Source organism: Chiloscyllium plagiosum, chromosome 16 (assembly GCF_004010195.1).
Source record: "Chiloscyllium plagiosum isolate BGI_BamShark_2017 chromosome 16, ASM401019v2, whole genome shotgun sequence".
Classification (NCBI taxonomy): Eukaryota; Metazoa; Chordata; class Chondrichthyes; order Orectolobiformes; family Hemiscylliidae; genus Chiloscyllium; species Chiloscyllium plagiosum.
In genome coordinates, this window is record NC_057725.1 from 11,476,367 (window position 1) to 11,501,375 (window position 25,009).

The 25,009-nt window shown below is 41.6% G+C and overlaps 1 protein-coding gene across 2 annotated transcripts in view; it reads right to left on the minus strand.

Moving 5' to 3' along the window:
* mettl15 (methyltransferase like 15) overlaps positions 1-25,009 on the minus strand; it is a 147,387-nt gene that overhangs the window by 53,870 nt on the left and 68,508 nt on the right. For both annotated transcript variants that reach the window (XM_043705437.1, XM_043705439.1), the window contains exon 2: positions 24,074-24,210. In XM_043705437.1, coding sequence (XP_043561372.1) covers positions 24,074-24,210 — 137 coding nt within the window. The remainder of the gene's footprint in view (positions 1-24,073; positions 24,211-25,009) is intronic.

Here is a 25,009-nt window from a genome sequence, read left to right on the forward strand (position 1 = left end):
TTCACTGTCCAGTACACCTCCAATTTTGGTGTCATCTGCAAACTTACTAACTGTACCTCTTACGCTCGCATCCAAATCATTTATGGAAATGACAAAAAGTAGAGGACCCAGCACCGATCCTTGTGGCACTCCACTGGTCACAGGCCTCCAGTCTGAAAAACAACCCTCCACACCACCCTCTGTCTTCTACCTTTGAGCCAGTTCTGTATCCAAAGGGCTAGTTCTCCCTTTATTCTATGAGATCTAACCTTGCCAACCAGTCTCCCATGGGGAACCTTATGAGTGTCTTTAATCTTTTCAGTCAACACTTCCATGATAATGTAGGCAGCCAGCATTCCCTCTGGTCACATAGGTAGTCACTGGCTGAGGTAGGTGAAGAGATTTTTTCACAAGATCTGGTCGTACTGAGATTCTGATGTGTCATACCACAGTTTCCCTCCATCCTCAAGATCAATCTGGGCAATAATAGTGAGCAATCTATAACCTGCATGTCCACACCCTTGCATTTTTGCCATTTCACAATCCACAGTGGAACATGTGGCAGCTACAATGACATCCTTTGGGGAGCCAGTGGCAGAGATCCAATGGGCAAGTTTGTGCCCCTACTGGCTGCTTCTTCAATATGGCCACTGATGACGGGATGTAACATTTACTTTGTAGTCTCCCGATTTCAGAACAAATACTGATTGACAGAAAACTACTAACTTTTAAAAAGAAAATAAGAGGTAATTTTGAGATTAACTAATGATCAGACTTGAAGTTTGTGGAAAATAAAGATGAATGTTAAACACTGAAAAGTTGTACAGTTTTATTCTAACTGTTAACACTGAGTGTAAGAGTTTGGGATTTAATGGTAAGACCCATCAATCATAGCTATAGACTGAATTGACAGAGCTAACTCAAAGGTCTACTCTTACAAGACCATTCCAGGTACAAGCACAAAGATTTCTTATGTTTATCATAAATGCAAAAGAATGATATTCAATCAGGGGATTCAGTTGTTACATGATAGATTACCAGCTGACAACCCTCGGCTAACTGGATACATATATTTTGGTCTCTTCCATTGACTGAAGTTTTATATGTGTGCACTCAACTGCTGAGAGTTACAGTTATTCACCCTTGCTACCAACTACCATCTGCACTTGAACAAAGGCAATCTGAACTACGAGTGGTTTGGCAACACAACAACAGCACATAATCAATTTCAGATTCACTAGACAGTATCCACCAAATTGTGCATGCCAAATGTGCCAAGATTGTTAGAGGACTTCACAGGGTAGATGCAGAAATGTTGGTTCCCCTTGTGGGAATCCAGGTCCATAGGCCATGAGTTCAGAACAAGGTGTCACACATTTAAGTTAAAAATCATACAACACCAGGTTATAGTCCAACAGGTTTAATTGGAAGCACACATGCTTTCGGAGCGTCGCTCCTTCATCAGGTGCTTCCAATTAAACCTGTTGGACTATAACCTGGTGTTGTGTGATTTTTAACTTTGTACACCCCAGTCCAACACCAGCATCTCCAAATCATCATACATTTAAGGCAGAGATGAGGAGGAATTTCTTCTCTCACAGTCTTGTGAATCTGTGGAATTATTTACCACAGACAGTTGGTGAGGCTGGGTCATTAAATATATTCAAGACTTAGATTTTTAATCAATAAGAGAATCAGGGGTTATGGGGCAAAAATGATAGGAAAGTGAAGTCAAGGATTATCAGACTAGCCATGATCTCATTGAATGACAGAACAGACTCTATGGCCTATTTCTGTTCTTAGTAAAAAAGAGTGATGTCAGTTCCTTCGATCTCCTAACTAGTTCCTGGAAATTTAGGGGATCATCAATTTCATCACAGCTTAGTTGACTAACTTCATAGATCGCTACCAAGATAATGAGATACCATTGGAGTAATTTGTTGTCTGCTTAGAGATTATGTACTGTCACCCCCTAAATGATTAATATCATGCTAAAGTTTCAACATGAATTTCTACATGAGTGAGGTGGAGTAGCCCAGAATACACGCATGTTGGGAAAAAAAAAACTGCTGTTACTATCCCATTTGTTCCTGCTAAACCCTGGGCAGGGTTCCCCCCATTGCTGCAGTTCCAGACAGAATACTGCAAATTATACCTTCAATTTGTGACCTTTGCAGCACCTTTGCATGCCAGCACACTCAGGGATTACAGTGGGTTTTTTAACTGCCTTTTTGTATATTCTTGGAAGGGTAAAACCTAAACGTGTCTTTCGTATTATCTCCAGGGTCTGGAATGGAACCTGCAGGAAGTGTCTCCCTACTGAGAGGAGATAAGTATACTGTATTGCACTGCACTTCAGCCTTTATAGTGTTTTTTTAAACCTTCCTTGACATCCTACTGGAGGAAGGGAGGGCTGCAGATGCTGGAGAAGGGCTTATGCCCGAAACGTCGACTCCTGCTACTTGGATGCTGCCTGACCGGCTGTGCCTTTCCAGCACCACACTCTTCGACCCTGTTCGATGCAACATTCAAGAGATTCACAAAGAATTTTTGACCACTTTTTCTTCAAGGTTAAATTATTTGCCAGGATTGGCTTAAATTCTTGTTTTTTTTTAAAAAAAGATGCTTTGTTCAAAAGTTCTGATCTGTCATCATGCCACACACTGCTTGTCTTCTTGATGTTACTTCTTTCTGTGACAAACAGACAAGCTTATAATCAAAGCTTTTCACAAATAACTTGAGTCATGCGATAGCTGACTATTGGCATAAAATAGGGCAATCCATGTTAGTGAAGGAGTTTTGGTGTCCCATTGACAGAGCTATCAAAGTGTAATCAAAACAGACAGGGGGTTTTTAGTACCCTTTTTGTGTATTGGATCTTGTTAGATTTCATTAGTTTCTGGCAGTTTCTGTTGTTGACATTAAGCTGCTTTTTGTCTCTTTTTTTTAACCAGAGAGTTCAAACAATGACAGGTGTGCAGGTTAGAAAGCTCAATGTAATTGAAGTGCAAATCACTCAATGAAATATGAATATGCAAAACCTTAGACACCACACCAACCAACTCCACTGCCCTGTGGGTGAACTTCAACTTCCTCTCCTACTTCACCAAGGACATGTAGGTACTGGGCCTCCTCCATTGTCAAACCCTAATCACCTAATGCCTGGTGGAAGAAAGCTTCATCTTCTGCCTTGGAACCCTGCAACCACATGGAAATAACGTGGATTTTACCAGTTTCCTCATTTCCCCTCCCCCCACCCACCTTATCCCAGTCCCAAGCCTCCAACTCAGCACCGCCCTCTTGACCTGTTCATTGTCTTTACCATCTATCCGCTCCACCTTCCTGTCCGACCTATCACCTACTTCCCCTCCTTCAGGTACCTATTGCATTCTCAGCTATCTTTCCACCAGCTCCACCTCACTCCTATTTATCTCTCAGCTCCTCTGGCCCACAAGCCTCATTCCTGATGAAGAGCTTATGCCAGAAACGTCGATTCTCCTGCTCCTCGGATGCTGCCTGATCTGCTGTGCTTTTCCAACATCACATTCTTGACGCTGGAGAAATCAGGACTTACAGAAAATTGACCAAATTAAATTACACAGCAGCCATGGAGCTATCAGCTACAGAGGATAGTGTCAACCAAAATCAGAAGTTAAAAAGGTTCAAGGGGAACCAGTAATAGCCAGCACGAGGGTTGCGTACTGATGAAGTATCGATTAGACGTCTGGCATTTTGACAGGCCGAAGACCACAGAACATTCTGGAAGGTTTGGTGTGGAGAGGGATGGGAATAAACAGAAATCCAGCCCCTCAGTGAAGGCTAAGCAAAGCAGGGAAGATTCACAGTAAGACTCGGGGCAAAAGACTGCGCAACAAACCAAGAAGAAGCAGTAGAAGATCTGCTCTGACATGCAAGACCCATCTTCATGGAAGATAGCTAGCCCTAGACCATAAGACCATAAGACATAGGAGTCGAAGAAGGCTATTTGGCCCATCGAGTCCACTCCACCATTCAATCATGGGCATTTCAGTGCCACTTACCCATGCTCACCCCGTAGCCTTAACTCCTTGTGATTAAGAATTTATCAATCTCTGATAAGATTTGATAAGATTTGATCTGATAAGATTCGCAACCAACAGCACTTATGGTAAATATAATCCGCAGTAACCCTTAAACTCTCTTTAAACTCCCACATCTGAGAAGAAGTACATATCACTCTATTAAAGGCCATTTTTGCTCCTTCACAATCTACAGACCCAGAAATAACACTGTCTTATTCCTCTACAAACACTGCCTCAGGTTAAATTAATAGGTATGGATTATATTTTAAGTTTAGTCAAGAGACACATCTCCAAAAACATATAATCAAGAAAAAAACCCAGTCTACTCACTACTGCAGATTCTCTGTAGGCCACACTTAAAACAACGATTAACTTATCTGTTTCTGTGCTGTGAAATTGGCCCAACAGTTCCTCCAAGATCAGTTGTTAATTTCACTGTTTGTTAATTTTCCCAGATGAACTCCGATGTCCAGCGATACATGAATTCAAACAGCAAAGGCAGTAACTGTGCAGGTTCTCTCTCTCTCTCTCATGCAATGACCTCACCATGTGCTTCCTTTGTCTGCTCTTCTCCCTTTTAAAACTGCTGTTGTTTAGACTTTTTTTTCCCCAAAGTTCCAAAACAATGCAACAGCGGAAAGCAAATCTTAGCAGGACTTATACACTTACTGGCAAGGTCCTAGGGAGTGTTGCTGAACAAAGAGACCTTGGAGTGCAGGTTCATAGCTCCTTGAAAGTGGAGTCATAGATAGATAGGATTGTGAAGAAGGCGTTTGGTATGCTTTCCTTTATTGACCAGAGTATTGAGTACAGGAGTTGGGAGGTCATGTTGCGGCTGTACAGGACATTGGTTAGGCCACTGTTGGAATATTGCGTGCAATTCTGGTATCTTTCCTATCTGAAAGATGTTGTGAAACTTGAAAGGATTCAGAAAAGATTTACAAGGATGTTGCCAGGGTTGGAGGATTTGAGCTATAGGGAGAGGTTGAACAGGCTTGGGCTATTTTCCCTGGAGTGTCGGAAACTGAGGGGTGATCTTATAGAGATTTACAAAATTATGAGGGGCATGGATTTTTCTCTGGTGTTGGGGAGTCCAGAACTAGAGGGCATAGGTTTAGGGTGAGAGGGGAAAGATATAAAAGAGACCTAAGGGGCAACTTTTTCACGCAGAGAGTGGTACGTGCATGGAATGAGCTGCCAGAGGAAGTGGTGGAGGCTGGTACAATTGCAACATTTAAGAGGCATTTGGATGGGTATATGAATAGCAAGGGTTTGGAGGGATATAGGCCGGGTGCTGGCAGGTGGGACTAGATTGGGTTGGGATATCTGGTCGGTATGGACGGGTTGGACCGAAGCGTCTGTTTCCATGCTGTACATCTCTATGACTCTGCCTTGAAGACATTTAACATCCCGGCCTCCACTGTGCTCTGTGGCAATGAATTCCACAGGCCCATCACACTCTGGTTGAAGAAGTGTCTCCTCATTTCCGTTTTAAATTGACCCCCTCTATTTCTAAGGCTATTCCTAGTATCACCACCTGATGGAAACAACTTCCCAGTGTCCACCCTTTCTAAGCCTTGTAATTTTCTAGTAGATCTCCCCTCAACCTTCTAAACTCTAATGAATACAATCCCAGGATCCTCAGCCATCCATTGTATTGTAGGCCTGCCATTCCAGGGATCATCCGAGTGAATCTCCACAGGATATGCTCCAGTGCCAGTACGTCCTTCCTGAGGTGTGGGGCCCAAAAGTGGACACAGTATTCTAAACGGGACCTAACTAGAGCCCTATGTTAAAGAGGAAGGAGATTCCAATAGTCCAGCTCAAACATGTAATTATTTCTGGTAATATCCATCTCAGATGGATAGAGCCAGATTAACAGCAAGTATTGCAGGAATTTGGGAAATGCTGACATAGTGTTTTTAATAAGGAATATTTTGTGAATTAAAACAAGTTGAACCACAACTGAATTCTGTGTACCTTTGTCGGCCTCACTGACAAGAGCAGTTGTGTCATGTGTTTCTAACACACAAAATGGTCAACATGTCCAAAGCATGGCTAACACTTCATGAATACAAAACCTGCTTATTAATGGGCAAATGAACTTCACTGTCAGAGAATTATGCATTATAATTTGTATTCGTACAGCAATCCCATACAACTGAGGTCAAAACATAATTGTATGAACATATATTGTGACCAAGGTCAATGCTTTGAGGTGACTGAATAAATCTAATTTAATTTTCCCATGTGCAAGTAAAAAATTTAATTGACTTCAGTTTTGAAGATTCCACTCAACAACTGCCTTTTTTGAAATCAAGTTCCTTGACCAATGATAATCATTGTTAAACCTATTTAGCCACATTAGGCTTCAAAGGAATTGGTCATTTTAAATCAATGACTCTACACAGTTCTTCTCTGTGAAACAATGTAAATCACATTTAATTTTGTTTCTTCTAAACATCCAATTGGTTAATCAATACAAGATGCTTTGAATAAACATAGTCAAAGACCTCTACCACCCCAGTTATACTCTCTTTTGTCAGGCAGAAGATATAAAAGTTTGAATATATGTACAAACAGCTTCTTTGCCACTCTTAGACTTTTGAACAGGCCTTTCAAATGTTAATTCTAATCTCTCTCTCTGCATCTTCTCTATGTCTGTAACACTGTATTTTGTTACTCTGATGTATGGTACAATCTGCCTGTATAGCACGGAAAACAACACTTTTCACTATATCTCGATACATGTGACAGTAAATCAATCATCTCTGAATAGATTTGGCATGAGAGGGCTACATGTCACTGGCTAAAGTGTATTCAAACCTAGACAGTCACAATAAGATGGCTGTTCAATTAGTTATGTTTGGCTTAATTTCTCACTTTTCTTTAATGTTAGTGTATCACAACAATGTAAGAGAATATACCTACACAGATGTGGTATTTAATCACAAGCCTTGAAATCCCCTAATGTGATCTTTAAACAGGCAAATTAATCTCAGTCAGAGTAATAGTGGGATGTTGTAATTAGTTCCAGCTTTGCTAGGTTTGAATCGAGGAAAATAGACAATTATTTAGTGATCGAAGACCTAACTGCAATTCAGTGAATTCTTCTGGAAATTGATTTGTTGCACAAATTGAAGATAGGATTATGTTGACCTGTTACTGTTTCCATTTTCTGCCAACATCTACTGTCATGAATTAAACTTGAACAACAATTCCTCACATCAGTTTCTGACGCCTCCCACAACATAGGGTAACATAAGATCTTAGTGGGCTTCAGTTAGCTTGCAATGCAGAGTGATGCCAACAAGTTGCCCACATTATCTGAGGTTATGACAAAGGATTCTCCCCCTCAACCTCTCCCCTTGTCTGAGTCATGGTGACTCACTGATTAATCTACCATCAGTCATCGCTCGGTAGTGAGGGAGCACCTCTTTGGTCCAGTAGAACTGTGATAATGTTTACCATTGAGAGTATGAAATTTGGGGTTAGTGTTGTTGAAGAGTGGGCAGTCAGACATTTATTAAAATTTGATAGTCTTACCCTTGTGAAATTCATACTCAACACAAAATATAGGTTGTGAACTGGAACCTTGCCTTTTTAAGAAACCACAATTTGAGAAATGGAATTTCTTCCACTGTTACCAAGGCATGAGTCAAACCTCAGTCCCTTACTTGCTTTGCTGTGTAGCCAGTCTCTCAGTTGCATCCACTCAAAAAAACTGGATTTGCCAGTCAGCCTTATTCATGCTGCAATGAAAAAGATTCAAACCTTTACCTGGGGTCCAAGATTGGAAAAGGAAGTTACAAGTCCTGGTTATGAAGGAAAACCAAGAGAAATTTCATCTATTCAATCCAGCAAATTGATACCTGGTATCAGGAAACTGTTCTTCAACATATGGAATAGGGCTTTGGACAGAGAAATGGCAATGGAAAGCTTGGAATCACTTAATAAAAAAATTATGTTGCAAGTGAGACACTGTTCTGTCAATATAGAGGGCTGGAATTAGTTGGGCCAAATGGTCTTCAAACTGCATAACTGATCTGTGACCTTATAAATTCTTAAGTTACTTCTTCAGTGAATTACAGCATTAGCATTCTGATGTAACTGCTGTCTGCAGCTAACTAAACTGGAGCACACATCAAATTTACAGAATAAAGAAATAAAGTTTAATGTGATTTTCACAACATTTAGTAGTGAAAACTTAAATGTGGACAGGCCCTGTTTGCTAAAAAAGAAATTTAAATGAGAAAAAAACTACATCGCGTGACAGTAGGGAAAACATATCAACCCACGTACAAGGCAACATCTTCATCACAATTCTAATGTTCAAATGTTATTATGCTATCGTTTTTAAATTATTCAAACAAAAATACATTGGGGGGAGCTCATTGTTTTTGCTAGAACCCTTGCTCCATTCTCAAACAATTCAATTAAATAAGATTTATATCAGTAGAATGTAAAGCATGCCACGGAGTTTGGCTAGATATAAATATACAAGCAACTACAAAATTAAGTAGTAAACACATTGTTTGATCACACTACAATGAACTATTTCTAATTTTTGTAAAGTAATCAAGTTTGAAATTCATTAAAATAAAGAATCCCAATGGTATTATCGCCAGGCTATTATTCAAGAGATGGAAATGTGTTGCTGGAAAAGCGCAGCAGGTCATGCAGCATCTAGGGAACAGGAGAATCGACGTTTCGGGCATTAGCCCTTATTCAGGAATGAGGAAAGTTGGTCCAGCAGGCTAAGATAAAAGATAGGGAGGAGGGACTTGGGGGAGGGGCGTCGGAAATGTGATAGGTGGAAAGAGGTCAAGGTGAGGGTGATAGGTCAGACAGAGGTGGGGGCGGAGAGGTCGGGAAGAAGATTGCAGGTTAGGAAGGCGGTGCTGAATTTGATGGATTTGACTGAGACAAGGTGGGGGGAGGGGAAATGAGGAAACTGGTGAAATCCGAGTTCATCCCTTGTGGTTGGAGGGTTCCGAGCCGGAAGATGAGGCCCAGGTAATGTTCTGAGGACCAGTACCTGGTGCTATGATGTTGTGGCCATAACAGAGAAGTGGGTTTCTCAGGGGCAGGAATGGTTGCTGGATGTTCCAGGATTTAGAACATTTAAAAAGAATAGGGCGGGGGGAAAAAGAGGAGGGGGTGTAGCACTGCTAATCAGAGACGGTATCACAGCTACAGAAGTTACCATTGTCGAGGAGAGTGTGCCTACTGAGTCAGTATGGGTGGAAATTAGGAACAGTAAGGGAGCAGTCACCTCATAAGGGGTTTACTACAGGCCCCCCAATAGCAGCAGGGAGATTGAAGAAAGCATAGGTCGGCTGATTTTGGAAAAGTGTGAATGTCGTAGGGTTGTTGTAATGGGTGACTTTAACTTTCCCAATATTGATTGGAACCTCCTTCCTTCGAGCAGATGATTTGGAAGGAGCTGTTTTTGTAAGGTGTGTTCAGGAGGGTTTCCTAACTCAGTACGTTGACAGGCCGACGAGGGGAGAGGCTATTTTGGGCTTGGTGCTCGGCAACGAGCCAGGGCAGGTGTCAGATCTTGCGTTGGGAGAGCATTTTGGTGATAGTGACCACAACTGCCTCACATTCTACATAGCTATGGAGAAGGAGAGAAGCAGGCACAATGGGAGGATATTTAATTGGGGAAAAGGAAACTATGATGCTATCAGACGGGAGTTGGGAAGCATGGACTAGGAGCAATTGTTCCATGGAAAGGGCACTATAGACATGTGGAGACTGTTTAAGGAACAGTTGTTGCAAGTGATGCATAAGTGTGTTCCTCTGAGACAGGCAAGAAGGGGTAAGATAAAGGAACCTTGGATGATGAGAGCGGAGGAGCTTCTCGTCAAAAGAAAGAAGGCAGGCAAGGAAGGAGCACAAAAATGGTCTGAGGAGAGCCAGGAAGGGGCACAAAAAAGGCTTGGCAGGAAGGATTAGGGAGAATCCAAAGGCATTTTATACGTATGTGAAGAATAAGAGAATGATCAAAGAAAGAGTAGGGCTGATCAGGGGTAGCATAGGGAACTTGTGCATAGAGTCTGAGGAGGTAGGGGAAGCCCTAAATGAGTTTTTTGCTTCTGTTTTTACTAAAGAGAAGGACCTTGTAGTGAATGAAACCATTGAGCAGCAGGTAAGCATGCTGGAACAGATAGAGATTGAGGAAGCTGATGTGTTGAAAATTTTGACAAACATTAAGATTGATAAGTCGCCAGGGCCAGACCAGATTTGTCCTCGGCTGCTTTGGGAAATGAGAAATGTGATTGCTTCGCCGCTTGCGAATATCTTTGCATCCTCGCTCTCCACCGGAGTCATACCTGAGGACTGGAGGGAGGCAAATGTAATTCCTCTCTTCAAGAAAGGAAATAGGGAAATCCCTGGCAATTACAGACCAGCCAGTCTCACGTCTGTCATCTGCAAGGTGTTAGAAAGGATTCTGAGGGATAGGATTTATGACAATCTGGAAGAGCATGGCTTGATTAAATGCAGTCAGCACGGCTTTGTGAGGGGCAGGTCATGCCTCACAAATCTTATTGAGTTCTTTGAGGATGTTACTAGACAAGTTGATGAGGGTCGAGTGGTGGGTGTGGTGTATGTGGACTTCAGCAAGGCATTTGATAAGGTTCCCCATGATAGGCTCGTTCAGAAGGTCAGGAGGAATGGGATACAGGGAAATTTAGCTGTCTGGATACAGAATTGGCTGGTCGACAGAAGACAGCGAGTGGTACTGGCAGATGGAGTTCAATCTGGATAAATGCGAAGTGATGCATTTTGGAAGGTCGAACTTGAAAGTTGAGTACAGGATTAAAGATAGGATTCTTGGTAGTGTGGAGGAACAGCGGGATCTTGGTGTGCAGGTACATAGATCCCTTAAAATTGCCACCCAAATGGACCGGGTTGTTAAGAAAGCATATGGTGTTTTGGCTTTCATTAATAGGGGGATTGAGTTTAAGAGCTGTGAGATCTTGTTGCAGCTCTATTAAAACTTTGGTTAGACCGTATTTGGAATACTGTGTCCAGTTCTGGTCGCCCTATTATAGGAAAGATGTGGATGCTTTGGAGAGGGTTCAGAGGAGGTTTACCAGGATGCTGCCTGGAATGGAGGGCTTATCTTACGAAGAAAGGTTGACTGAGCTCGGACTTTTTTCATTAGATAAAAGAAGGAAGAGAGGGGACCTAATTGAAGTGTACAAGATAATGAGAGGCATAAATAGAGTTGATAGCCAGAGACTTTTTCACAGGGCAGAAATTGTTAACACGAGGGGTCATTGTTTTAAGCTGTTTGGCGGATAGTATAGAGGGGATGTCAGAGGTGGTTCTTTACGCAGAGAGTTGTGAGAGCATGGAACGCGTTGCCAGCAGCAGTTGGGGAAGCAAGGTCACTGGGGATATTTAAGAGACTGCTGGACATGCATATGGTCACAGAAATTTGAGGGTTCGTACATTAGGTTTACCTTACATGAGGATCAATGGTCGGCACAACATCGTGGGCTGAAGGGCTTTTCTGTGCTGTACTGTTCTATGTTCTATGACCGGGTTCAAATCCCACCACAGCAGATGGTGGACTTTGAATTCAACAAAAAAACTGGAATCAAGAGTCTAATGGCCATTGTCAAATGTTGGAAAAGCTAAACTGGTAAACAAATGTCCTTTAGGAAGAAAATTGCCATCCTTACCTGGTCTGGCATACCTGTGACTCCAGACCTACAGGAATGTAGTTGGTTCTTAACTGCCATCAGGTATGGGCAATAAATGAGGACCTACCCAGCTACACCCTCATCCCATGAACAATGTTTTTAAAAAGTCCTTTATTCTTTCTCATTTCTTTCTGGAACATACTTCCAATTTTCAATATAATTCAGTATAAATTCAGAAACATTCTTGAGTTAGCATTATAGACATTACATTGAATGTAGATGAGAAAAGATGGGAGGAAGCTCAGCCAGTATGAACCAGCATGAACTGTCTGAATCAAATGGCCTATTTTTGTGCTTTATATTCTGCAAAATCCTAATTAATATGTTTTCCCTAGCCTCCACCCCTATAAAAAATATATTTTTAATATTCCAATATGAAAAGCACTGATACATTTCCTGGTCTCACCTTCAAATTAATTTAACTAGTTCACCTAAGAGAGGGGAATTTCAAATCTCTGCCATCGGTGTCACTTGCACTGCAATGACCAACTTCAAGTCCTTACCTGACCTGTTAGCAAATAATTTAAAGTAAAAACCTGATGCAAGAACTGGTCTGTAATAGTGTACTGTAAATCATTGGCTTCGTGAACAAATGAAAATGCTGCTGTACTTCTAAGATTTTATCGTAGGGATAACATAAAAAAACCCAATAGATTGAGTACATCAATTCATTCTTGGAGTTGTTGTAGAAGATGGTAATTCTCATGAAGTCAATAGGTCAGTGTTTGGTCATGTATAAAACTTCAAAGATTAAAGCAAGTATCAAGCAATGCTCAAGGAAGTACTTAGTCCTTTTTAAACATTTTCAGGAATCATTTTCACCTTGACAAGAACACATTGAAAAAATTATACTCATTAAACAGATGGAGTTCTGTAGGAATCTTGGCTATTGGCAGAATTTGAATTCATAGAACGTAGAACAGCACAGCACAAGCGCTTCAGCCCTCAATGTTGTGCCGACCTTTTATCCTACTCTAAGATCAGACTAACCTACATACCCTTCATTTTACGGTCTTCTATGTGCCTATCCAAGAGTTGCTTAAATGTCCCTAATGCACCTTACTATTACCATTGCTGGCAGTGCATTCCAAGTACGAACCACTCTCGGTCTAAAGAACCAACCTCTGACATCTCTGCTCAACCTTCCTCCAAGCACCTAAAAATTCTGCCCCCTCGTAACAGATATTTCCGCCCTGGGAAAAAGTCTCTGGCTATCCAATCTATCTATGCCTTTCAACATCTTGTATACCTCTATCAAGTCACCTCTCATCCTCCTTCACTCCAATGAGAAAAACCCTAGCTCTCTCAACTTCTAATCATAAGATATGTCCTCTATTCCAGGAAGCATCCTACTAAGTCTCCTCTGCACCTCTCTAAAGCTTCCACATTTTTCTTATAATGAGGTGACCAGAACGTAACACAATGTTCGAAGTGTGGATTAACTAGGGTTCTATAGAGCTGCAGCATATCCTCACGGCTCTTAAACTCAATCTCCCTGCAAATGAAAGCCAACACATCATACGCCTTCTTAACAACACTATCAATTTGGGTGGCAACTCAGAGGGATCACTGGACATGGACTCCAAGGTCCCGGTGATCCTCCACACTGCCAAGAATCTTGCTTTTAACCTTGTATTCTGCATTAAAATTCAACCTTCCAAAGTGAATCACTTCATACCTTTTCAGGTTGAACTCCATCTGCCAATTATCAGCCCAGTTCTGCATCCTGTTAATGTCCATTGCAACCTACAGTAGCCCTCCACACTATCCACAACTCCACCAACCTTTGTGTCATTGGAAAACTTATGAACCCACCCTTCCACTTCCTCATCCAAGTCATTTATAAAAATCACAAAGAGCAGAGATCCCAGAACAGATCCATACAGAACACCACTTGTCACCAAGCTCCAGTCTGAATGCCTTCCATCTACCACCACCCTCTGTCTTCTGTGGGCCAGCCAATTCTGTATCCAGACAGTCAGATTTCCCTGTATCCCATGCCTCCTTATTTTCTGATTGAGCCTACCATGAGGAACCTTATTCCTTCTTTTTATTAATATTTCTGAAAGTCTGCACAAGCTGAAGTTAGTTAGCACAGGCAGAAGTTTATATACTCATATCAATGTGACTGCATCAGAATTGCTATAACATTTACCTTACACTATTGTTAAATAATTCAAGGTTGTACTGCAAATGCATGTAGACAGTGTGCATAGCAGAAGCAATAAGAAGATCATCGGGACCTTGGATTCATGGCACGCTACGGTTGACCCCACTATGCTATACACACTCTCTCATACACACAAGCACACCTACACACACGTTTACATACTACATTCTCATACACACGCTCTCTCAGACACACACACCCCACAGCCACAACCTTTCTCACAACTTATACTGTTACACTCACGCACACTCTGCCAAGCACGCACACACACTCTCACTCATTCCCTCTCTCTCTTTCTCTCTCTCTCATGCATGCACGCACACATACATATGTCCATGGGGTGAATTTGCATTTGCAGAATTGTAATTGCAGATACATTCTATCTTGTTCAAAAAGCAAACAAACTGCAGGCAGTCAATCCATGTCACATTTTATAAATTTCTACTTTGGAAATAGAACCAATCTGGCTCAACATTGGGATACAGACAGACTCTAACCTCACACCTTTAATGCATTGTCTGAGCTGCAACGTCACATTTTTAAAATAAAACCTTAAGTTATCTCGAGAATATGACTTGAAAGAAGATCTGAACTGAAATCTGCAATCCATTCTAAAAGATAAAAGACTTAACAGCAATCTAGGTTTGGTCAAGATATCATACCAGTTGCATGACACTGATCTTTTGCTACAAATTCTGTGTCTTATGATCCTGCTCCACAACTACCTGGTGGATGAGCAGCGGTCTGAAAGTTAATACTTCCAAATCAACCTGTTGGACCATAACCTGGTGTCGTGAGAGTCTTAACTTTGTCCACCCCAGTCCAACACCGGCACTTCCACATCATGGATATTATAGCAGTTAGTTTTCACGAAAGAAACGTTTTCAAACTGAATTGTAGATTCCCAAATTCTGAAAAGAAAAGATGCTAATAGTTGTACAGTATCAACACTGTTTTCACTGCTTCTCAATATTTTCTTGCAAATTCTCACAAGATGCCCTTGACTTATGCCCTTCTTGTGACTTACAGGATTAAAAAAAGTGCCCAGTAGTTTAACACCATGTTTTACCTTATTTTTCCAAATGACTGTTTGACATGCATTGGACTTATGCATAGGTCTATAAAGTTCTTCAGTAACCCAGATAACAGTGAATCTTCAGCATCCTTACAACATCAGGATCCTCTGCTGATTGCAGCTTAGAACAGTTTCCCTGCACAGTTCAGTAAAACTCCCTGTGGACCAACTGAGTGCATTTTGCACATAGTAACTGTGGGTTTAAGTGCTAACAATGTATTTGAAGCATTAAATAAGAACAGATGAAGAGCAAAGAAGCTTGACTCAGATTGTAATAGCAGCAGCCAAAACAAAAGTAACAAGGTGCAATACTATCCTCTTAAAAAAAATTAAAGGCCTTTTGTTTATACAATACTAAATCAGCCCGGGGTCCATTCAAATTCACTTATCAATCGATATACAATTTTCTGCAAATTTCCTCTGTGTTTTGAATTTGTTCTGTCATGGGACGTGGATATCACTAGCAAGACCAGCATTCCTAATTCCCTTTGAACTGAATGACTTGCTACACCATTTCAGAGGACAATTAAGATTTAGCTGTGGAATTGGAGTTGCATGTACATCTGACCAAGGAGGCAGAAAGCAGGTGGAAGGCAAATTTCCCTCCTTAAGGGACCATAGTGAACCAGATAGGTTTTTGATAGTGTCATGGTTACCATTATCAATATCCTTAGAGCAGATAAGACTAAAGGAGGAGCTGATTGAGGTGTATAAAATTATGAGAGGCACAGGCAAGATAGATAGGGAGAAAGCTTTTTCCCTTGTGGAGGGGTTAATAAGCAAGGTGGCACTGTTTCAAAGTAAGGAACAGGAGGTTTAAGAAGAGATTTGAGGTAGAATTGTTTCACCCAGAGGGTGGCAGATATCTGGAACTCATGCCTAAAAGGGTGGTAGAGGAGGGAATGCTTTGAGAAGTATTTAGATGAGTACTTGAAACTCCATAGCATACAAAGCAACAGGCCAAGTACTGGATTTTTGATGGATGTTTGATGATGGGTGTAAACTCAATGGGCCGAAGGACCTCCTTCTATGCTATGAAAATTCGAGAACATTAATGGACTAGTTTCTGATTCCAGATTTTAATAAATGATTTTAAATTCTGTGTGGCTAGAGCATTAACCTAGGTCTCTGGATTACTGGTCCAGTGACATTACATTTGTAGTGCATTAGCTATAAGTTATTTCAGCTGTTGGAGCTGCACAGCAAAATATTCAAGTCAAAAAAAAAAGTAATGAGAAGAACAACAATTTTTCAAACATTTGTCTCCCACAACCCTATTTCAGTGGCGAGGTTTATGGCTAACTGCAGCACAACACCAGGATACACAGAATTAGATTGCTGGATCCAAATGCACATCACCTGAAACTTAGAACAGGAGGTCAGGTCATGAAAATGTGGACAACGATTGAACTACTCTGTACACAAAATAAATTTTGTGTCACTTAATCAAGTGACTCAAGATTTCACTCCTCAATCCTTGCAACTGGTAAAATACTTTACTGCTCCTTTTGTCCTCTGGGTTCTGAGTTCCTTTCCTCTTGATTCCCAGAACAGTTAGCCACCACTCACCAACACTACACTGTCAGTGGAGGTTCAAGGGTTGAGAGGAAGAAACAAATATGAGACCATGAATCTGAGTTGAGAAATATAGTTAATGAAACAGAATTCAATTGGTGTCATGGAGACCATTTGTGCATGCAACAAAAACCTCACATGCGCAAAAGGTTGGGGAAGGGGGAGGAGCAATGAGACCTGGGTTTCATTGTACACCAGTCGCTGAAATTAAGGATACAGGTGCAGCACGTGGTGAAGAAGGCAAATGATATACTGTCCTTCACAGTGAGAGGATTTGAGTGCAAGTATAGGAATGTCTTGCTGCAAATGTATAGGGCCTTGAAAAGACCACACCTGCAGTATTGTGTGCGGTGTTGGTATCCTTTCCAGAGAAGGATGTTCTAGTGATTGAGGGAGTGCAAAGAATATTTCCCACACTGATTCCGGAGATGGCAGGGCTTGCAATAGGAAGATAAAAAAATTGGATTGTTTAGGACAATATTCACGGCAGTTTAGAAAAGTAAGAGGGACTATAAGACATAGGAGTGGAAGTAAGGCCATTCGGCCCATCGAGTCCACTCCGCCATTCAATCATGGCTGATGCGCATTTCAGCTCCACTTACCAGCGTTCTCCCCGTAGCCCTTAATTCCTCGAGACAACAAGAATCTATCAATCTCGGCCTTGAAGACATTTAGCGTCCCGGCTTCCACTGCACTCCGTGGCAATGAATTCCACAGGCCCACCACTCTCTGGCTGAAGAAATGTCTCCGCATTTCTGTTCTGAAATGACCCCCTCTAATTCTAAGGCTGTGTCCACGGGTCCTAGTCTCCTCGTTTAACTGAAACAATTTCCTAGCATCCACCTTTTCCAAGCCATGTATTATTTTGTACGTCTCTATTAAGTCTCCCCTTAATCTTCTAAACTCCAACGCATACAATCCCAGTATCCTCAGCCGTTCCTCATATGTTAGACCTGTCATTCCAGGGATCATCCGTGTGAATCTCCGCTGGACACGTTCCAGTGCCAGTATGTCCTTCCTGAGGTGTGGGGACCAAAACTGGACACAGTACTCCAAATGGGGCCTAACCAGAGGTTTATAAAGTCTTAGTAGTACATCTCTGCTTTTGTATTCCAACCCTCTTGAGATAAGAGACAACATTGCATTCGCTTTCTTAATCACGGACTCAACCTGCATGTTTACCTTTAGAGAATCCTCGACTAGGACTCCCAGATCCCTTTGTGCTTTGGCTTTATTAATTTTCTCACCATTTAGAAAGTAGTCTATGCTTTTATTCTTTTTGCCAAAGTGCAAGACCTCGCACTTGCTCACGTTAAATTCCATCAGCCATTTCCTGGACCGCTCTCCCAACCTGTCTAGATCCTTCTGTAGCCTCCCCACTTCCTCAGTACTACCTTCCTGTCCACCTAACTTCGTATCATCGGCAAACTTCGCTAGAATGCCCCCGGTTCCCTCATCCAAATCATTAATATATAATGCGAACAGCTGTGGCCCCAGCACCGAACCCTGCGGGACACTGCTCGTCACTGGCTGCCATTCTGAAAAAGAACCTTTTATCCCAACTCTCTGCCTTCTGTTAGACAGCCAATCCTCAATCCATCCCAGCAGCTCACCTCGAACACCATGGGCCCTCACCTTGCTCAGCAGCCTCCCGTGTGGCACCTTATCAAAGGCCTTTTGAAAGTCTAGATAGACCACATCCACTGGGTTTCCCTGGTCTAACCTACTTGTTACCTCTTCAAAAAATTCCAACAGGTTTGTCAGGCATGACCTCCCTTTACTAAATCCATGTTGACTTGTTCTAATCAAACTCTGCTCTTCCAAGAATTTAGAAACCTCATCCTTTATAGAAATCTATAAAATTCTAACAGGACAAGTCTGGTAAATGCGGGAATGATATTCCTGATTACCAGGGAGTGCATGACCAGGGTTTACAGTCTAACTTTAAGGTTAGGCCATTCTGGACTGATGAGAAACCTCCTCACCAGAGTGGAATTCTCTGTCACAGAAAGTGACGGAGCACAAAATATTGAATATTTCAAGAAGGAGTTTGATATAGTTCTTTGGACTAAAGGGATCAAAGGGTATGGAGAAAAAGCAGGAACAGGGTACTGAGTTGGATGCTCAGTCATGATCATATTGACAACAGAGCATGCTTAAAAGGGCCGAATGGGCTACACCTGCTTCTATTTTTACTTCTGTTTTTCTATGTTTTCAAATGGTTCTAGACTGCCATGCATTGGGAAGAAATGCCCAATGTTCTTAAGCATGATACATTTACCATTGCAATAAGTAGGGGATAATGTTTAGATTTTAGTTCTGTGTTTTTCACAGATCATCATACAATCACTAGAAGAATAAGCTTCTTCAGAGTGAACAGCAAAAATAGTCTCCGGAATGTCCTTTCTACTTTTAGATGCAGTCTTTTAACAATAGCATAAGTTATGTTGTTTATTTTTCATACATTCATGGGATGAGGGTGCCATGGCCAAGATCAGCATTTATTGCCAATCACTAATTGCTTCTGAAAAATTGACCATGTGTCACCTTCTTTGACCACTGCAGTACACCTTGCACAGGTACACTTACAGAGTTGTTAAGGTGAGTGTTCCAGGATCGTGATCCAGTAGCAGAAAAGGAATGTTAATACATTTCGAAGTCAGGATGCTACGGAACTTGGAGGGGATCTTGCATGTAGTAGTATTTCTATTGTTCTTCTATGTGTTAATAGTTTTAGGTTGGAAGGTGAGGACTCTATGACTCTATGAGTCTTTGTTACAGTGCAATTTGCAAAGATACATCCTCATAACACTGTGTGCTGGTAGTGGACAGTGTGAATGTACAAGGAGCTGAATGGACTCCCAGTCAAATTGGCTGCTTCTTCCTGGTTGACAGAAACATACTTAGAACTGGAGTCATCCAGACTAGTGGGGAATAATCCACTACACTCCTGACATGTACCATGCAAATGATGGACAACGTCTAGGAATGCAGGAGGTTATCAATTTATCACAGACCTACCAGCCTCTGATATCTCTTTGGAGGTACAGCAGTTTTGTGGCTAGCTCATTTAAGTTTCCAGTAAATAAAAACCTCGAGAATGTGAAAACCAAAAGAACTGCTGATACTGAAAATCAGAAACAAAAACAGAAATTGTTGGAAAAGCTCAACAGGTCTGGCAGTATCTGTGAAGAGAAATCAGAGTTAACGTTTCAAGTCCAGTGATCCTTCTTCTGAACTGACATTAGCTAGGAAAATGTTGGTTTAAACGCAGAAGTTCGGGTGGGGGGAAAGGATGTAAGGGGCAAACTAAGGGGCATAAATTAAGGTAGAGCCCAAAAAGAGAGAAGAACAGTTGGACAGACAAAGAGGTGGATAACAGTCAGCCTGAGAGAATGAATAGCTATTAATGGAAACTGTTAGCAGCTAACAATGGGTTATGTTTAATAGTAGACCACATGCTAACAAGGCCTGGTGTGTGGGGGTTGGGGTAAGATCATGGGGGAAGTTGAAGCTCAAAAGTTGTTGAACTCAATAATGAGTTCAAAAGGCTGTACAGTTTCCAAGTGGACAGTTGGGTGCTGTTCTTCCAGCTTATGCTGAGCTTCTCTGGAGCACTGCAGCAAGTCTGAGACAGAGATGTTGGTCGGGGAACAAGGTGGTGTGTTGAAGTAGCAAGGAACTGGAAGCTGTGTAAAATAAACTTGTCTCTCACATCCTGCTTAAGCTTCCCCCTTTTAGCCTTAATCCTATGTCCCCTAGCAATTGACATTTCTGCCTTGGGAAAAAGACTCCGACTATCCATTCTATCCATGCCTCCCATAATTTTATAGACTTCTCAGGTAAACCCCCCACCACCTCCACCATCCTTCGACATTCAAGTGAAAACAAATCAAGTTTGTCCAATCTCTCCTCATAGCCAATAACCTTCAAACCCTGCAACATCCTGGTGAACCATTTCTGTATCCTCTCTAAAGCCTCCACATCTTCTGGTAGTGTGGTGACCAGAACTGCACATAACATTCCAAATGTGGCCTAACTAACATTCTATACAGCTGCAACATGACCAGTTAATTTTTATATTCTATCCCCCAACTGGTGAAGGCAAGCATGCAACATGCCTCCTTGATCACCTTACCCACTGATGCTACTAAGGCCATTCTGTCATTTACTGTATACTTGCCTCTTGCATTAGGTCTTCCAAAATGCATCGTCTCACATTTGTCTAAATTAAATTCCCTCTGCTATTTCTCTGCCCAAGTCTCCAGCCTTGCTATGTCCTGCTGTATCCTCTGGCAATCCTCCTCACTATCTGCAGCTCCCTCTATCTTTGTGTTGGTCCACAAATTTACTAATCAAACTTATTTCTATACTTCTTTTCCAGCCCTGCTTCATGGTTTCCCTCTCAGCTCCCTGAAATCTATCTGCAGGACCTCATCCTTCTTTCTACCTTTATTATTGGTACGGGATATGGAGCACGCCTGCTGGCTGTTTGTCCTTCTCCCTCAAAATGATCTGCAGCTGCTCAGTGAGATCCTTGACCCTGGCACCAGGGAGGCAATGTACAATCCTGGGTTCATTCTATGCCAGAGAAATGGCATTCTGTTTGCCTGTTGCATCCCCCATATTCCTCATGCCTCCTCTACAACCGAGTCACATATGGAATCTTGGAGCCGATCCTGATGCTGCCAACACTCCTCAGTTGATTCTTTACTCTCATCAGTATTTTAAGCTAAATGCAGCTGATGCACTCAGGGGATTTATGCCTAGTCTGCATCAACTGTCAGGCAGACATCCACTGCCTATATGCCTCTACATCCTCGAGCTGCAGGTTAACTATGTCGGGAAACATGCTATCTAATAAACTCACAGCTTTACAGGTGGGCTACCAGCTGCTATTCAAGTTCCAAAATCTTTGATTCATACTCCTCCAGCTGACAATATTTCTAAGTAGACAGGCAGAAGGCTGAAAAACACAGCAAGCCAGGCAGCACCAGGTAGTGGACAAGTCGACGTTTTGGATGTAATTCTTCTTCAGGACTGGGGGTGGGTGTAGGGGGAGATTCAGATAAAGGGGGTGGTGGGGGCACGGTGGTGAAGTGGGGATAGGTGAAGACAGACAGAGGGAACGACCTGGTTGGTCAATGGGAGGAATGAATCCGGTAGGTGGCTGGAAGGTGTGGAAGGGAGGGGGAGGGGCTGGGAAGAGAGTCAGGGGATGAGAAGAGAGATTATTTGAAATTGGAAAACTCGGTGTTGAGTCCTCCAGTCTGTAGGTTGCCCAGGTGGAAGATGAGATGTTGTTCCTCCAATTTGCAGTTTGGTTCGTTGTGACAATGGAGGAGGCCGAGGATGGTCATGTCAGAAAGGGAGTGGGAAGGGGAATTAAAATGGGCGGTGAGGGTGGTGCTGGAGGGTTATTTTTCAGACTGGAGGCCTGTAACCAGTGGAGTGTCACAAGGGGGAAGGGGAATTAAAATGGGCGGTGAGGGTGGTGCTGAAGGGTTATTTTTCAGACTGGAGGCCTGTAACCAGTGGAGTGTCACAAGGATCGGTACTGGGTCCTCTACTTTTTGACATTTACATAAATGATTTGGATGCAAGCATAAGAGGTACAGTTAGTACGTTTGCAGATGACACCAAAATTGGAGTTGTAGTGGACAGCGAAGAGGGTTCCCTCAGATTACAACTGGATCTGGACCAGCTGGGCCAATGGGCTAAGAAGTGGCAGATGGAGTTTAATTCAGATAAATGCGAGGTGCTGCATTTTGGGAAAGCAAATCTTGCAAGGACTTCTACACTTAATGGTAAGGTCCTAGGGAGTGTTGCTGTACAAAGAGACCTTGGAGTGCAGGTTCATAGCTCCTTGAAAGTGGAGTCGCAGGTAGATAGGATAGTGAAGAAGGCGTTTGGTATGCTTTCCTTTATTGGTCAGAGTATTGAGTACAGGAGTTGGGAGGTCATGTTGCGGCTGTACAGGACATTGGTTAGGCCACTGTTGGAATATTGCATGCAATTCTGGTCTCCTTCCTATCGGAAAGATGTTGTGAAACTTGAAAGGGTTCAGAAAAGATTTATAAGGATGTTGCCAGGGTTGGAGGATTTGCACTACAGGGAGAGGCTGAACAGGCTGGGGCTGTTTTTCCTGCAGCGTCGGAGGCCCCTCATAATTTTATAAAGATTTATAAAATTATAAGGGGCATGAATAGGATAAATAGACAAAGTGTAAAAGACCACATGGCAATTCATTGGCAAAGTGCTGAAGTAATTCACACCACTACAATCAAAGGAAGATCTTAAAATGAATAAACATCAAAGACTATTGTAAGCTTCAAAATAACCACATTGTAGAGTTAGTTAGTACTGTAAATTATCACATTGCTCCTGGCTTCCAGTTTTCTCTAGCGCTTTACACTTAGAATCATCAAACAAACTTCACTTATTGCTCATTGTGTAATAAGGGTGGGTGTGTAACTTCTATAAATTCTATTTTTTGTTTTAACTTGGAGTTTTGATTTTTGAACTAGTAACATAGCATTAGGGGCTTTCTGTGTGTCTGAAGAGGTTTAATGATGGACTTCTAAGTATTTCTGTAGCCAATGTGATTTCTTTCAGAACAGTTTGAGAGAGATAGCCTCCAAGAACTAATGGGTTTTGGATTCCTGGAAACAATTACAAGCAAACAAAACATGCAGCGTAATACATTAGACCTTCTGATGGAAGATTTTGGATGCACCTTTTTTAAAGCTTGGGGTAAACACCAAACAGCCTGGATGTTTCAATTTTAGTTTCAGTTTGGGGCAGTTCTGCAGAAGTCTCGGCTGATGTTGTATGCGTAAAGCAGCTGCTCCTGAGAAAAGGCGAAGATTTTATCAGATCACCTCAAAACAAGGAACTTAGCAATGTTTCCAAACCAGAAGTACTTGGATAAAACCCAAAAGAGCTCGTTGAAGCTGAATGAATGCTCCAGAAAGAAGTAATCTGATCCTCCAGTCTGGAAGTTGTAGTCACAGTTAAATTAAGCATACAGAGGTAAAGAGAAAGACATTCATTCTGGTGAGAGCATTGTAAAAGGTATTTTTGGAAAAATGTAGTATTTTTGGAATCTGTGAAACGCTGTCTTTGGGATTAATGGGATTATGTTTTTATTGTGTTTCAAAATCTTTAAATTTGTTTAATTTATTCTATTTGTCTTAATTTATTTTGCATAACAAACTTCTGTTTCATCATTGTCTGCAATATTGGATGCTTATGTTTCAGTGAGACACCACTTTGTTAAAACCAACAAAATCAAACCAGATGTCATTCTAAGATCTGACTTATCCAATAATAACATTGGCTGGGAAACATCATGAGGCAATTTATTAAAAAGCCATTTTAATCCTGCATTTTTCTAAAAAAAATGAGTAAATTTAGCAATTCTCACTGTTAGAATATGTAGGCAATAATATATAGGTTTGAAAACATTTAATATTAAACACAAAATGTTACTTACGGATATGTCTGGGAAAGCTGTTTTGCAATTTCATGTGCTATTGGATCTCTGTCCAAGGCAAACACTGAGATGTCAGAAGCTTGGGAAAGGATCATTTCTGTGTGGCCTCCAGCCCCAAAAGTCATATCTAAAAATACCTGGAAACAATGGCAAATGATGTCAAATAAATTTGACTAAGAAAATATTCCACTGAAGCAATACTCCAAACACACTACTTTCCCAACACATTGTAAACACAAAGCATTCTCTAGTTGAAAATAAACCTATTTGTTTAAGTGAACATTCTATTCGTGAGCAGACGGAAGCTTTTTACACAAGTGGGCACCAATGGGCTTCACTTCATCTTTAAATTAGTAAACAGCTCCTTCAAACAGTGAAAGACATCTTTTCTCCATTCTAAGTGTAGCAAAGTGAGTAAAATATTAATTAATGTCTTGTTGAGAAGCAATTTGGGATTTCCACAAATCCACAATGGAACATCCGTTTTTGGCCAGCGATGCAAGAACCTACCTCTATTGGTTATGCTGATTTCTAGATTAATCTGAAATAAAGAATCAACTGGCTTGCTTTTTTCCCTTATATCAGAAGGGTTCAGTACATGCTGGACCTCAAATATATCAACTTTAGATCCACAGTAACACAAGATTGCTCATCTCAAGGCAAGCTTTCTCATTTATTTCAGTTGAGTATAGGAACAGGAGTAGGCCATTTCACCCGCTGAGCCAGTTCTGCCATGGATGATCTGTGGCCTAACTCTGTAGACCTACCTTTGGGCCACATTCCTTAATACTTTTACGTAACAAAAAAAAAATGTCAGATTTAAAACTAACAACTGGTTGAGCATCAACTGCCTTTTGTGAAAGACAGTCCCAAATTTCTATCAACCTCTGTGTGTAGAAATGCTTCCAAACATCTTTCATGAATGATCTGGCTCTA